The 15789-nt window shown below is 38.1% G+C and overlaps 1 protein-coding gene across 19 annotated transcripts in view; it reads left to right on the top strand.

Annotated features, from left to right (window-relative positions):
- SPEF2 (sperm flagellar 2) overlaps positions 1-15789 on the top strand; it is a 198141-nt gene that overhangs the window by 126668 nt on the left and 55684 nt on the right. For all 19 annotated transcript variants that reach the window (XR_010157255.1, XR_010157254.1, XR_010157256.1 and 16 more), the window contains one exon: positions 10585-10722. Coding sequence is in view for 16 of the 19 variants with exons in the window: in XM_009449294.5 (XP_009447569.4) it covers positions 10585-10722 (138 nt within the window). In the remaining 3 variants the exon portion in view is untranslated. The remainder of the gene's footprint in view (positions 1-10584; positions 10723-15789) is intronic.

Raw genomic sequence — 15789 nt, 5'->3', positions numbered from 1 at the left:
ATATTTAGCTACGTGGTTAGATATGGTGGACACACTCCCTTTTATTTTTCTCCACTTATTATTAGGCATGGAAGAATAGAAATAAATATAACTTCAAAAAGAAGTTAGAAAATAAAGCTGAGGAAAGGAGAAAGGAATTAATGAGGATAATTCTTAAAAACTTGGAATTAAATTTAAAATTTGGAAATAAAACATATTAAACTTAAAATTCAATCCAGGCAATAAAGGCAGAGAAACCTCTAGAAAGAATAGTCAAGGGAAGAAAAATAAACTTTGAGTAGAAATTTGGATATTAGAAAATATCCATGGATACTAGAAAACAACATACACAATTTCTACTTGGAAGGTTCAGTAAGTTTTGGCCAAATCAACCTTATCAAAGATATTATAACATTTTTAGCCGTGGATCTTCAGCAACAGTATACAGTAGAGAAACTTCTGAAGTTAAGTTAAAAAAATAAATAAACCTGCCTTTGCTTCATGCCCTATGACCAAACTCATTAGATTTAGTATAAATCCTTGTATCACATTTATTTTTAAAAGGGTACAGGTAATTCTGATTGAAATAACCACTCTATTCCTTTTTTTTTTTAACATTTTTATAGCTAGATGATCTTGTAAAAACTGGTGAAAGTAAGTGAAAAATTCCTGTGACTATTACATTTCTATCCATTTTCCTTGCTACAGTTTTTGATTTTCATCAATTTTAAGGCAGCAACAGTAATAGCTAAATGCTGAGCATGCACTATGTTCTGGCACTGTCTTTTTCATCCCCACAACCACCCTCTGAGGCAGGCACTAGTAATATTCCCATTTTATAGATGAACAAATATGGTAAAGAAGCCAACATAGTAAGCAGTAGTGGGATTCTGTGCCCAAGTTGCCCTGTTCCTCATTATGGTATAAAATCTTTGCATCCTAAGTGCTTTTTGTTTTAAATTTGACTTCTACCTGATATCAATACCATAAACCTTGCTTTATTTTTAATTTGTATGTGGTCATATAAGTTTCCACACTGACCTTTTTGTATCATTTTGTTTTATGTGTCTCTAGTAAGCACCACATAAGTTGAATATGGGTTTTTACCCAGTGGAAAGTCTTTACAACTTTTGTAAGAATAGACATTTATAATGATTTAGTCTGCATGACCTTCTCAATTAATAGTTTTGAATCTCTCTTAAATACATCTCTGATTTTTCAGGAATACTTAGTAGTTCCCTAATTCTTGCTAAATAAAGTGTGAAAACCAGCAATGTCTCTGGGCAAGTGCATAACAAAAACTCATTGCCTTAATCCCTTTTTATCCCTGGTAATATTCCTTGTTCTTCAATTATTTCATTCCAATCCTATGAAGTTAATAGAGAGCTTCTGCTGTTGCATTGTTCTCATTTTGTCCATTACAAAACTGAGCCACAGACATGATGTTACTTGCAAAGGTTTCACACTGAGTCCGTGGGAGAAAAAGAACTAGAATCAAGGTCTCCAGAGCCCTGCTTTTGTGCTTTTTCCTCTGCTGTGTCCTCTCCTTTCTTTAAAAAATATATAAAGAGGAGAATCGCATGAACCCAGGAGGTGGAGGCCTCAGTGAGCCAAGATCACGCCACAGCACACTCCAGCCTGGGGGACAGAGGGAGACTCTGTCTAAAAAAAAAAAAAAAAAACTGGATCATCATGGCAGACAGGAGGCAGGACTAGATTGCAACTCTGGACAGAGCAGTGTGTGGAGGCTTGCACTGTGAATTTTAGCTCCAGATCAACTGCAAGAACAAACCAGCAATCCCGAGAGGACTCACAGACCCTCTGAAGGAGGCCGACTGCTCCTGTGGGACCTGGGAGACACCCCAAATACTATGAGTGCCCCAGTGCGGCAGTGGGAAAGGGAGACCCTCCTCTCCTGAACACACCCCCACTGGAGAAACTGAAAGTCTGTTTCAGTTTCTAACTGACATATTCTAACTAACAGAAGAAGTTTCTAACCTTACCTGGAGCTGAGTTAATTTAGAGAGCTGAGCGAAATACAGGGGTAGAGGAAGTAGCAGAAAGGCACTGGGAGCTCGCTGGGTGCCCAAGCAGCCCATTCCTGCCGGGCACCACAGGGTTCCATTGGGAGGGTGGCCAGAGGAGCAGGGGGTAAAACTCCACAGGGAGAAGGAAATCTCTAGCTGAACCTTGTAACAATTTGAACTGGGCAAGAAGCCTCCCGACCAGAGCTTGGGGGAGGGTGCACATCCGGTGTGCAGACTCCTCAGGTAGGGGAAGACCCAAGCCCTTTTCTTTCACAGCTCGGAGGTGGGTATCCTTGAACAAGTTCTCAAGCCCATCTCACCCACTACCTGGAAACAGACTCGGGGCTGTTGGCAGAGGCCTGGTGGGAGTGAGACCGGCCCTTAGGTTTGCATGGGAGCTGCATGAGGCTGTGACTGCCAGCTTTCCCCCACTTCCCTGACAACCTACATGACTCAGCAGAGGCAGCCACAATCCTCCTAGGTGCATAACTCCAGTGACCTGGGAATCTCACCCCCAACCCCGACAGCAGCTGCAGCAAAACCCACCCAAGGAGAGTCTGAGCTCAGACATGCTTAGCTCTGCCACACCTGATGGTCCTTTCCTACCCACCCTGGTAGTGGAAGACAAAGGGCATATAATCCTGGGAGTTCTAGGGCCCCGCCCACCTCTGGTCCCTCTCCACACTACTACAGCTGATGCTCTCTGGAAAGCACCACCTCCTGGCAGGATGCCAACCAGCACAAAAATAGACCATTAAACCATCAAGGCTAAGAACTGTCATGGAGTCCATTGCACTCCCTCGCCACCTCCACCAGAACCGGCACTGGTATCCATGGCTGGGAGACCCATAGACAATTCACATCACAGGACTCTGTGCAGACAACCCCCAGTACGAACCCGGAGCAGGGTAGACTTACTGGGTGGCTAAACCCAGAAGAGAGACAACAATCACTGCAGTTTGGCTCACAGGAAGCCACATCCATAGGAAAAGTGGGAGAGTATTACATCAAGGGAACACCCTGTGGGACAAAAGAATCTGAACAAGAGCTTTCAGCCCTAGACCTTCCCTCTGCAGAGCCTACCCAAATGAATAGGAACCAAAAAATCAGCCCTGGTAATATGACAAAACAAGGCTCTTTAACACCCTGAAAAAATCACACTAGTTCACCAGCAATGGATCCAAACCAAGAAATCCCTGATTTATCTGAAAAAGAATTCAGGAGGTTAGTTATTAAGCTAATCAGGGAGGCACCAGAGAAAGGCAAAGCCCAATGCAAGGAAATCCAAAAAATGATACAAGGAGTGAAGGGAGAAATATTCAAGGAAATAGATAGCTAAAAGAAAAAACAAACAAAAATTCAGGAAACTTTGTAGACACTTTTAGAAACCTGAAATGTTCTGGAAAGTCTCAGCAATAGAATTGAACAGGTAGAAGAAAGAAATTCAGAGCTGAAAGACAAGGTCCTCAAATTAACCCAATCCAACAAAGACAATGAAAAAAGAGAAAGAAAATATGAGCAAAGCCTCTAAGAAGTCTGGGATTATGTTAAATGACCAAACCGAACAATAATTGGTGTTCCTGAGGAAGAAGAGAATTATAAAAGCTTGGAAAACATATTTAGAGGAATAATTGAGGAAAACTTCCGCAGCCTTGCTAGAGACCTAAACATTCAAACACAAGAAGTACAAAGAACACCTGGGAAATTTATCACAAAAAAACTTCGCCTAGGCACATTGTCATCAGGTTATCCAAAGTTAAGACAAAGGAAAGAATTTTCAGAGCTGTGAGACAGAAGCATCAGGTAACTTATAAAGGAAAACCTATCAAATTAACAGCTGATTTCTTAGCAGAAACCCTAAAAGCTAGAAGGGATTGGGGCCCTATCTTCAGCCTCCTCAAACGAAACAATTATCAGACAAGAATTTTGTATCAAGCAAAACTAAGCATCGTATATGAAGAAAAGACATAGTCTTTTTCAAACAAACAAATGCTGAGAGAATTTGCCATTACCAAGCCACCACTACAAGAAAAAGGAGCTCTAAATCTTGAAACAAATCCTGGAAACACATCAAAACAGAACCTCTTTAATGCATAAACCACACGGGACCTATAAAACAAAAATACAAGTTAAAAAGCCAAAACAAAAACAAACAAAAAAAACCAAAAGTACACAGGCAACAAAGAGCATGATGAATGCAATGGTATGTCATATTTCAATACTAACATTGAATGTAAATGGCCTAAAGGCTCCACTTAAAAGACACAGAACTGCAGAATGGATAAGAACTCACCAACCAACTATCTGCTGCTGTCAGGAGACTCACCTAACACATAAGGACTCACATAAACTTAAAGGGGTGGAAAAAGGCATTTCATGCAAATGGACACAAAAAGTGAGCAGGGTAGCTATTCTTATATCAGACAAAACAAACTTTAAAGCAACACCAGTTAAAAGAGACAAAGAGGGACATTATATAATGGTAAAAGGCCTTGTGCAACAGGAAAATATCACAATCCTAAACATATATGCACCTAACATTGGAGCTCCCAAATTTATAAAACAATCACTAACAGACCTAAGAAATGAGATACACAGCAACACAATAATAGTGGGGGACAACAATATTCTACTGACAGCATTAGACAGGTTATCAAGATAGAAAGTCAACAAAGAAACAATGGATTTAAACTATTCCTTGGAACAAATGGACTTAACAAATATATACAAAACACATCACCCAGCAACTGCAGAATACACATTCTATTCAACAGCACATAGAACTTTCTCCAAGATAGACCATATGATAGGCCATAAAACAAGCCTCAATAAATTTAAGAAAATTGAAATTATATCAAGCACTCTCTTAGACTACAGTGGAATAAAACTGGAAATCAACTCCAAAAGGAATCTTCAAAACTAGGCAAATACATAGAAATTAAATAACCTACTCCTGAATAAGTTTTGGATCAAAAACTAAATCAAGATGGAAATTAAAAAATTATTCAAACTGAATGACAGTGACACAACCTACCACAACCTCGGATACAGCAAAGGCGGTGCTAAGAGGAAAGTTCATAGCCCTAAATGCCTACATCAAAAAGATAAAAAGAGCACAAACTGACATGCTAAGGTCACACCTCAAGGAACTAGAAAAACAAGAACAAACCAAACTCAAACCCAGCAGAAGAAAGGAAAAAAACAAGATCGGAGCAGAACTAAATGAAATTGGAACAAAAAAAATACAAAAGACAAATGAATCAAAAAAGCTGGTTCTTTGAAAATAAAATTGATAGACCATTCGCAAGATTAACCAAGAAAAGAAGAGAGAAAATCCAAATAACCTCACTAAGAAACAAAACAGGAGATATTACAACTGACATCACTGAAATACAAAAGATCATTCAAGGCTACTATGAACACCTTTACACACATAAACCTGAAAACCTAGAAGAGATGGATATATTCCTGGAAAAATACAACCTTCCTAGCTTAAATCAAGAAGAATTAGATACCCTGAACTGACCAATAACAAGCAGCGAGATTGAAATGGTAATTTAAAAATTACCAACACAAAAAAGTCCAGGACCAGGTGGATTCACAGTAAAATTCTACCAGACATTCAAAGAAGAATTGATACCAATCCTTTTGATACTATTCCACAATATAGAGAAAGCATTACCAAAACCAGCAAAGGACATAACCTAATACCAAAGCCAGCATTACCCTAATACCAAAACCAGCAAAGGACATAACCAAAAAAGAAAATTACAGACCGATATCCTTGATAAACACAGATGCTAAAATCCTTAACAAAATAGTAGCTAACCAAATCCAACAACATGTCAAAAAGATAATCCACCATGATCAAGTGGGTTTTATACCAGGGATGCAGGGATGGTTTAACATACACAAGTCAATAAATGTGATACACCACATAAACAGAATTAAAAACAAAAATCATGTGATCAATAGATGCAGAAAAAGATGCATCAATAGATGCAGAAGAAGCATTTGACAAAATCCAGCATGTCTTTATGATTAAAACTCTCAGCAAAAATTGGCATACAAGGGATATATCTCAATGTAATAAAAGCCATCTATGACAAACCCACAGCTAACATAATACTGAATGGGGAAAAGTTGAAAGCATTCCCTCTGAAAACTGGAACAAGACAAGTATGCCCACTCTCACCACTCCTCTTCAACATAGTACTGGAGGTCCTAGCCAGAGCAATCAGACTAGAGAAAGAAAGAAAAGGCACTGAAGTCAGTAAAGAGGAAGTCAAACTGTTCCTGTTTGCTGACGATATGATCGTTTACCTTGAAAACCCTGAAGACTCCTCCAGAAAGCTCCTAGAACTGATTAAAAAATTCAGCAAAGTTTCCGGATACAAGATGAATGTACGCAAATCAGTAGTTCTTCTATACACCAACATCGACCAAGCAGAGAATCAAATCAAGAACTCAACCCCTTTTACAATAGCTGCAAAAAAAAATGAAATACTTAGGAATATACCTAACCAAGGAGTCAAAAGACCTCTACAAGGAAAACTACAAAACACTGCTGAAAAAAATCATAAATGACATAAACAAATGAAAACACATCCCATGCTCAAGGATGAGTAGAATCAATATTGTGAAAATGATCATACTGCCCAAAGCAATCTACAAATTCAATGCAATCCCCATCAAAATACCACCAACAGTCTTCAGAGAATTAGAAAAAACAATTCTAAAATTCATATGGAACCACAAAAGAACCTACATTGCCAAAGCAAGACTAAGCAAAAAGAACAAATCTGGAAGCATCACACTACCTGATTTCAAACTATACTATAAGGCCATAGTAACCAAAACAGCATGATACTGGTATAAAAATAGGCACATAGACCAATGGAACAGAATAGAGAACCCAGAAATAAACCCAAATACCTACAGCCAACTGATCTTTGACAAAGCAAACAATAACATAAGTTGGGGAAAGGACACCCTGTTCAACAAATGGTACTGGGATAATTGGCTAGCCACTTGTAGAGGAATGAAACTGGGTCCTCATCTCTCACCTTATACAAAAATCAACTCAAGATGGATTAAGGTCTTAAACCTAAGGCCTGAAACTAAAAATTCTACAAGATAACATTGGAAGAACCCTTCTGGACATTGGCTCAGGCAAGGATTTCATGACCAAAAACCCAAAAGCAAATGCAATAAAAACAAAGATAAATCGCTGGGACCTAATTAAACCAAACAGCTTTTGCACGACAAACGGACAGTCAGCAGAGTAAAAAGACAACCCACAGAATGGGAGAAAATTTTCACAATCTATACATCTGACAAAAGACTAATATCCAGAATCTACAATGAACTCAAATCAGTAAGAAAAAAACAATCCCATCCAAAAGTGAGCTACGGATATAAATACACAGTTCTCAAAAGAAGATATACAAATGGGCAACAAACATATGAAAAAATGCTCAACATCACTAATGATCAGGGAAATGCAAATCAAAACCACAATGTGATACCACCTTACTCCTGCAAGAATGGCCATAATGAAAAAAACCAAAAACCAGTAGATGTCGGTGAGGATGCAGTGATCAGGGAACACTTCTACGCTGCTGATGGTAATGTAAACTAGTACAGACACTATGGAAAACAGTGTGGAGATTCCTTAAGAACTAAAAGTAGAGCTACCATTTGATCCAGCAATCCTATTATTGGGTATCTACCCAGAGGAAAAGAAGTCATTATTTGAAAAAGATACTTGCACACATTGTTTATAGCAGCACAATTCACAATTGCAAAATCGTGGAACCAACCCAAATACCCATCAATCAGTGAGTGGATAAAGAAACTGTGCCATATATATATATATATATATATATATATATATATATATATATATATATATATATGAGGAATGCTACTCAGCCGTAAAAAGGAATGAATTAACAGTATTTGCAGTGACCTGGATGAGACTGGAGACTATTATTCTAAGTGAAGTAACTCAGGAATGGAAAACCAAACATTATGTTCTCACTGATTTGTGAGAGCTAAGCTATGAGGACTCAAAGGCATAAGAATGATACAATGGACTTTGGGGACTTGGGGGGAAGAGTGGGAGGGGGGTGAAGGATAAAAGACTCCAAATATGGTGCAGTGTATACTGCTCATGTGATGAGTACACCAAAATCTCACATATCACCACTGAAGAACTTACTTATGTAACCAAATACCACCCGTACTCCAATAACTTATGGAAAAATAAGATAATTAATTAATTAAAAATATATAAATATTTGATAAGCACAAGTTAGTACTTATTGAATACCTGACAGAGCATTTATGGAAACACCATGAATATATCAAGATCAGCTCTAAAATAATGGTATATTGTTCTGATACTTAGCATATGGCAATAAAAATGGCTTGTGATATTTTCATTTCATGTGCAGGCTCCTCAAGGTAACAAACCAAAATGCAAAGGTAAGAATTCCAAAACAAAGTATTCCATAAATACAATGTCACAGAAATAAAATTCACTGTAGGCATTAAACTGCTTGGGTTCAAATTAATTTCTGGCTCTACCACATTGAAATTATAGGCAAGAAACTTAACCTGTCTATGTCTCAATGGTCTTGTCGGAAGCCTACTTACTGTGGGGCTGTGGGGGTTAGGAGATAATCAATGTAATGCAGTGGTCCCCAACCTTTTTGGCACCAGGGACCAGTTTCGTGGAAGACAATTTTTCCACAGATATTGGTGAGGGGGATGGTTTAGAGATAAAACTGTTCCACTCAGATCATGAGGCATTAGATTCTCATAAGAAGTACGCAGCCTACATCTCTCACATTTGTAGTTCACAATAGGGTTCAGGCTTCTATGAGAATCTAATGTTGCTGCGGATCTGATAGGAGGTGAAGATCAGGGAGTAATGCTCACTTGCCCACCGCTCACCTCCTGCTGTGTGGCCCAGTTCCTAACAAGCCATGGATGGGTACCACCTCGCGGCCCAAGGGTTGGGGACCCCTGATGTAATGCACTTAACATGATGCTCAACACATAATAAATGTTTAGTGAATTATTATTATTAATTTTTATTGAGACAGGGTCTCTGTCACTCGGGCTGAGGTGCAGTGGTGAAGTCATGGCTCATTGCAGCCTTGAACCCTTGGGCTCAAGCAATCCTCCCATCTCAGCCTCCTGAGTAGCTGGGACTACAGACATGTGCCACCATGAATGGCTGAGTTTTTATTTTTTAATTTTTTATAGAAATGGGGGTTTTGCCATGTTGACCAGGCTGGTCTTGAACTCCTGGCCTCAAATGATCCTCCTGCCTCAGCCTCTCAAAGTGTTGGGATTATAAGCATGAGCCACTGTGCCTGGCCTCAGTGAATTATTATTATTGCAAAAGCTGTCGATTTTTATTTGACTGTATATGTTCCATTAATGGGATATCTTATTAAACAATAAATATTTCATTGCAATGAATAAGATTATAATAATAGTTTTCATTAATTGAGGAATTATTGCATGTGCTTTATATGCACCAGCTAATTATTTCTACATAACATATCCAGAAGGTAAGTAGTATTATGTCTGTTTTACAGATAAAGTAACTGAAGCCTAATATAGTAGTATATATTATTCAAGACCACCAGTTCGTATTCTGGCTCCACCACTTACTCTTTGTGTGACCTTAGAAAGTAACTTCTCTGTGACTCAGTTTCCTCAATTGTAAAATGAAGGTAATAATACTACCTAGCTTAAGGATGTTGTGAGGCATTAAATGAGCCAATACAAGTATAGTGACTTATGTTCCGACACATAGATACACACAGAAAGGACTCTATGCGATAACTATTTTTATTATATTTATATGTAAATTATTAAATATATATAATGTATTATATATTATTCATACTCTACTATACTATAAATCATACTATAAATGCATTGATACTGCTTATTATGTATTTATATATAAATAGTATGTTATAAATTATTATGTTTATATTTATCATCTTGATTATTGCCCAGTATCTGGCAAGGGCAGTCTCTTTACTGCTATCTCTTTAATACAAAGCTTACTTTTAGATCACCCCATTAAACTCAGACAACATTTTTTGGTGAACAATATGTTCCACCTGTAGTATTAATTAACAAGTTTATATTAATTAATTATGTTAATTAATACAGCTGCATATTTTTTTCCACCAACAATTGCCATTTCCCCCCAAAAATTCACTGAAAGGGCTTTTTCAACCAAACACATTTTTTTTAGGAAGGATTAAAGCACATAAAACATAGCCATTCATGAATAAAGTAAAACATAGTGGGTTTCTGGTAGACATAGACATATGATGTGGTGAGGTCCTCTTCAAACGTAAGGGACTGACAGAATAGACTCAAGATGAATATTGGTTGAATGAGCACATACAATACAGGAGTGCAATTGGTGTAAAATTTCTTTAGAGACATTTTTAAGAGCGGCAAAGGATTTTAGTTTTATTGCACCTAGGTGATTTGAGCAGCAGTCTAAAGCATAGCCACCATGCCTGTTTTTTCTGTTCAGGATCTGCGAGACCGCCTGTGGGACATTTGTGATGTCCGGAAGGAAGAGGCAGAGCAGGAGCGGCTTGACATCATTAATAAGAGCTGGTTACAGGACACTCTTGGAATGACAATGAACCATTTCTTTTCCCTGATGCAGGTAAGAGCAGCTGGTCACAATGACCCAGGCACTTCCCTTCACAGCCTCATTCCTCAGTCCTTCATATGACACTTTCTTGGGAATATGAGAGGTCTGTTCAGGGCTCATTTTGGTATAGCACTATGCCTGGTATGAGCTCCAACTCCCAAAAAAGCTAGCCGAAATAATACATTTTGACCCAGCCCAAATATGCACCCAAATTGGAAGCATCCCAAGCAACTACCCACCAGCTTTGCTCCCAGGTGGCCTAGATATGTAGAAAGCCACAGTAGAAATAGTGTTTACAACTGAGTTATCTCACCAGACTCTCAAAGCAGACCCCTTAAGTGGACAAAGAAAGCCCAGGAAAGCAGCCTGGCCACAACAAGCATAGGCAAGATCAGACCAGGCAGACATTTGATTCCTGAAAATAAAAAGTTTTCCAATATTGGACTAGAAAAACAGACCATAATCAATGCAACCCGATTAACTTATATTTGCAGCCTATTAAATTTAAAAAAATTGCACAGGGCAAGATTAGAAGACAGGTGCTGATTTTATTCGACACTATTGTCAGCAATAGGGGAGAAAGCACAAACCCAGCTCCGCCAAGACAAAGGGCTAGAGAGTTTTTAAGAGCTGAAGTAGGTTAGAGGGTATGGGTCATAAGCCAACTGTGTTTGCCAATTGACATTACCAGAAGGAAAAGTCAACTTTCTACGAACTTCATCACAGGAGGTAGTTTTAGGACTTGAAGCAATGCACCTAGTGAAATTAGGCTCCTAGTCTCACACAGGAACTGGGAGATAGAGTCCCTGTCTTCCTTGATGATTAATTATATTACAAAGAGATGGTTTTTGAGAAAGACATTCTTTCCCGGGTTGTACAACTGGTAGGAGGCTTTTGAAAAGATTTACATCTCAAAGGAACAGTGAAAGGATTTACAATGTCAAGTTTTCTTAAAGCAAATGCCCTAACAAAAGGGAGGTGGGCCCTAGAGTCAGGAAGCAGCCTGTCTAAAGCTAAGTCAAGCTAAAATAACAGGAACGAAGATAGAGAATGGAAAAGGGTACATTTCTGATCCTTAGTTGATTAACTTAGATAAAGAGATACTACAGGAAGTGAGAGTACTTATCTGGCAATCCCTACAGCTAATGCATAATAGGTGTTCAGTAAACGTCTTTTCATCAAAGGACCAATACATGCTGGTACTTCCAGCCTTCAAAGGGACAATTCATGGCTCAGGCATAGGCCAGACCACAGAAGGTCTGAAATATCAGCAGAAATCTGAGAGGCAGGAGCAGCCACTCAGGTAGGAGGTTTCAAGAAATCAGGATACCAGGACAGTGAAGACCCCATGCAGCCATGTTAGGAATCTGGATTGTAAAGAGAAGATGGAGTTAGAAAGATGTCATCCAAAGCAGAGGACAAAGCCGGGCCATGACCAGGAGGACAGATCCACATGGCATGGGTTGTATGCAAAGATTAAAGTGAGATGCCTAAGCAGCCTAGACCAGTCTGGATAGCATCCCCACGACATTGGTTTGGGCAAGCGAAACTCAAGTATTATAAACAGTCGTATCAAAAGCTTATGGCAGAAATAGCTGAAAACCAATAATGAAGGCATAGGGAACAGATAATTTTTATGAATCATTCTTGATTCAGAGCAATACATACCTCCTTTGGAAATGGTATAGTACTCAATATTCCAACAATCCCTAGATAGAGGACTTTTATCTTGAGAAACTGAACCAATATCTAAGACCAACAAGGAATAAAGAGGAAAAAGCAGTAAATAAAAGCTAACATTTACTAAGTTCTTACTATGTACATGCCAGGCAGCATTCTAAAGATTTTCATGTAGAATACATTAAAACTTCACAACAAGTTTTCACTCTTGCACCCAGGTTGGAGTGCAATGGTGTGATCTCACCTCACTGCAACCTCTGCCTCCCAGATTCAAGCAATTCTCCTGCCTCAGCCTCCCAAGTAGCTGGGATTACAGGCGCCCACCACCACGCCTGGCTAATTTTTGTATTTTTAGTAGAGACACGGTTTCACCAGGTTGGCCAGGCTGCTCTCGAGCTCCTGACCTCAGGTGATCCATCCGCCTCGGCCTCCCAAAGTGCTGGGATTACAGGAGTGAGCCACCACACCCAGCCTACTGTAAGTTCTGTTATCTTCATTTCACAAATGAGGAAATTGAGACAAACACAGGTGAAACAATTTGCCCATCTGACCTCAAAGCCAGTACAGTAGCTCCCCCTTCTCCTCAGGTTTATTTTCCATAGTTTGTTACCCACAATCCGAAAATATTACATGGAAATTTCCATAAATAAATAATTCATAAGTTTTAAATTGTGCTCTATTTTGAGTAGTGTGATGAAATCTCACACTGTTTCATTCTGTCTCGCTGGGAATGTGAATCATCCCTCTGTCCAGTGTATCCACCCTGTAGATGCTACCTGCCCATCCGTTAGTCACTTAGTAGCCAATTTCGTTATCAGATGAAAAATCATAGTGTATATAAGGTTTGGAACTATCTGAGGTTTCACGCACCCACTGGGGGTCTTGAAACTTATCCCCCATGGATAAGGGAGTGTCTACTGTATTCCTAACCACTGATTTATTGTTCAGATAGTTGAAAGTTTGCCACATAGAACTGAAGAGAGCCTTATTTTGCACTGATCAACAGGATCCTATAAAAACCAGGGGTGAAAATTACAAAAGAGGAGGTTTCGGTTCAATATTTAAAGAAAGAGCCTAATGAACAGCCCATCAAGTAACAGACTTTGGAGGCAATGAGCTTTTTGTCCAGGATGCTCAAAAGCAAAAGTTTGCACATGGTTTTGGAGGACCGGTGGAAAGTACACTAGAGAAAGCCATCAAGAATCTGTGGTATTGGGTAACAACCGACAGCTAGATAAATGTTTCCCAAAGCGGGTTCCGTAGACATTAGTCCTACAAGATGTTTCACAAAACAAGGACTCTGTGATCAATCTTTGGGAAGTGCTATCTACTCTAGCCTTCTTCCCTCTCCCTGGGAGATTGACAAGTGTATCGACATATTTAGACATCGAGATGCCCTGCAGGAAGGAAATCCTTTTTCTATTTCTATTTCTATTTCTATTTCTGTTTCCACACTATTTGACCTTGAGAAGTTTTTGTTTCTTCCCCAACAAGGTACTCATTAACTGCCTATAGGACAAGTTTTCTACAAAATGTATTTTAGAAAATGCTATGCTAGATGATTTTCTAAAATTCTTTTTAAATCTAAGATTCTGTCTCAATTAAAAATCTTGTTTACTATTAAAAATATTGTTTTTAATAACTATTAAAAATATTGTTTACTAGTTATCATAACAAAAATATCGTTTACTAGTTATCATAATATCATAAAAATATTGTTTACTAGTTATCATAAATGTAACAGGAATTTTGATTGATTCTGCCTTTATGAAAATCTTGGATATAGTATGGCATCTTATTCAGATTTAGTTAATTAAATTATGACTTCTAAAAATAAATTAGTATTTTATATAAGATAATCACTATAATAAGGTAAGCCTAAGGCACAGATAACAGCACTGTCCCAAAAACCAATTGTATAAAAGAAGCTCTACTAAACCTAATCATTATTAAATAGTTTAGTTCTCTAAGTTAAGGAGGAAATAATTTCCTGATTTCTAAATTTATTTACCAAATAATACAATGCTATGGTTTAATGACTAATAATTTTTATAACCTCAACACACTTATTTTAATTCTCAAAAGTTGTCAATATTCAGTTTGTACAAATTGGGTTTCTATTTGATCCTATCCACCATAAATGTGTCATTCTGCAAGTTCTTATAAGTATAATTTACAAGACTCATTTTTCTCCTCTGTTTTACCAAACCTAAGCATGACAGGTGCAAACACTTATTGTCAAACTGTAGGATTTGTTCATATATGAATATTTTAAAACTTAATTTGGTTGTTTTGCAAGGAAAGAGAAAAAGGTTTAGTTTTTCTTGTCATTTCAAAATGCTAGTTTAAAAACTACTTAAATATATATTTGTGTTTAAAATCCAAGGAGACTATTAAAAATGTTCTATAATGTGAGACAATACATAAATGGTACTTTTATTTTTTAACTTAGATTCAAGTTCACCAAATTAATTTTTTCCTGTTTCAGTCATTTAGCTAGAAAAGTCGAATAGCACAGAAAACAGCTTTTTCCAGGAGCAATTTGGCTTAACCTTTTCTATATCAAATACAGACTTATTGAAACTGTTCTCTTTTGTTGTAGACTACAACAAAAAACCAGACATTTATTTGTTCTGAACTGTGAATATGGCAGTAAGAGAATATTTCTTGATATTTTACAAAATAAGTGGTGACATAATTGTTTGATAAATGTAGGGATCCCTTCATAAATATCTTTGAGTTTGGTGTAGATAAGGCTTTGAACATTAGGTCAATTTTGTTTTTCTTTTTACAAAGATGCTTTCTGTAATTAACTAGATACCATGGAATTCATCTGTATCAGGAGCTTCAATATTTAGGCCCTCAGGTACTGATTTAAGTAGCCCAGGTGACTAAAGCAAAGTCTGGAGGTCATGTTTACACTAACATAGAGAAGCACAGATATACACCATATTCTCCTAAACCGAATGGGAGACCAGGTCAAAAAATATCATATTCTACATTTGTGTTGTTGGCACTGTGTGAAATCTCACTATGCACACACTTCAGCGTATGCATACCACAAAAGGAAATGACCTGTGCTGACAGGGAGTCACAACAAGGGAATGACCGATGCTCACCTTGCCACCAGCTCTTCTGGGTTGCTACATTTTTCACAAGGTACTTACTGGCAAAGCAAGCAGAAGGGTTTAGCTGTGAGCACTAGAGGAGCTGAATTATCTCTCTTCTCCACATATTGAACAAGAAAGGAAATTGTGGAAAGAGAACTATTCTTTAAACTCTGTGTTGCTGGGCGCAGTGTCTCATGCCTGTAATCCCAGCACTTTGGGAGGCCAAGGTGGACAGATCACCTGAGGTCAGGAGTTCGAAACCAGCCTGGCCAACATGGCAAAACCCTAT

This window comes from Pan troglodytes, chromosome 4 (genome assembly GCF_028858775.2).
Source record: "Pan troglodytes isolate AG18354 chromosome 4, NHGRI_mPanTro3-v2.0_pri, whole genome shotgun sequence".
NCBI lineage: Eukaryota > Metazoa > Chordata > Mammalia > Primates > Hominidae > Pan > Pan troglodytes.
This window is presented reverse-complemented; position numbering and strand designations above follow the sequence as displayed.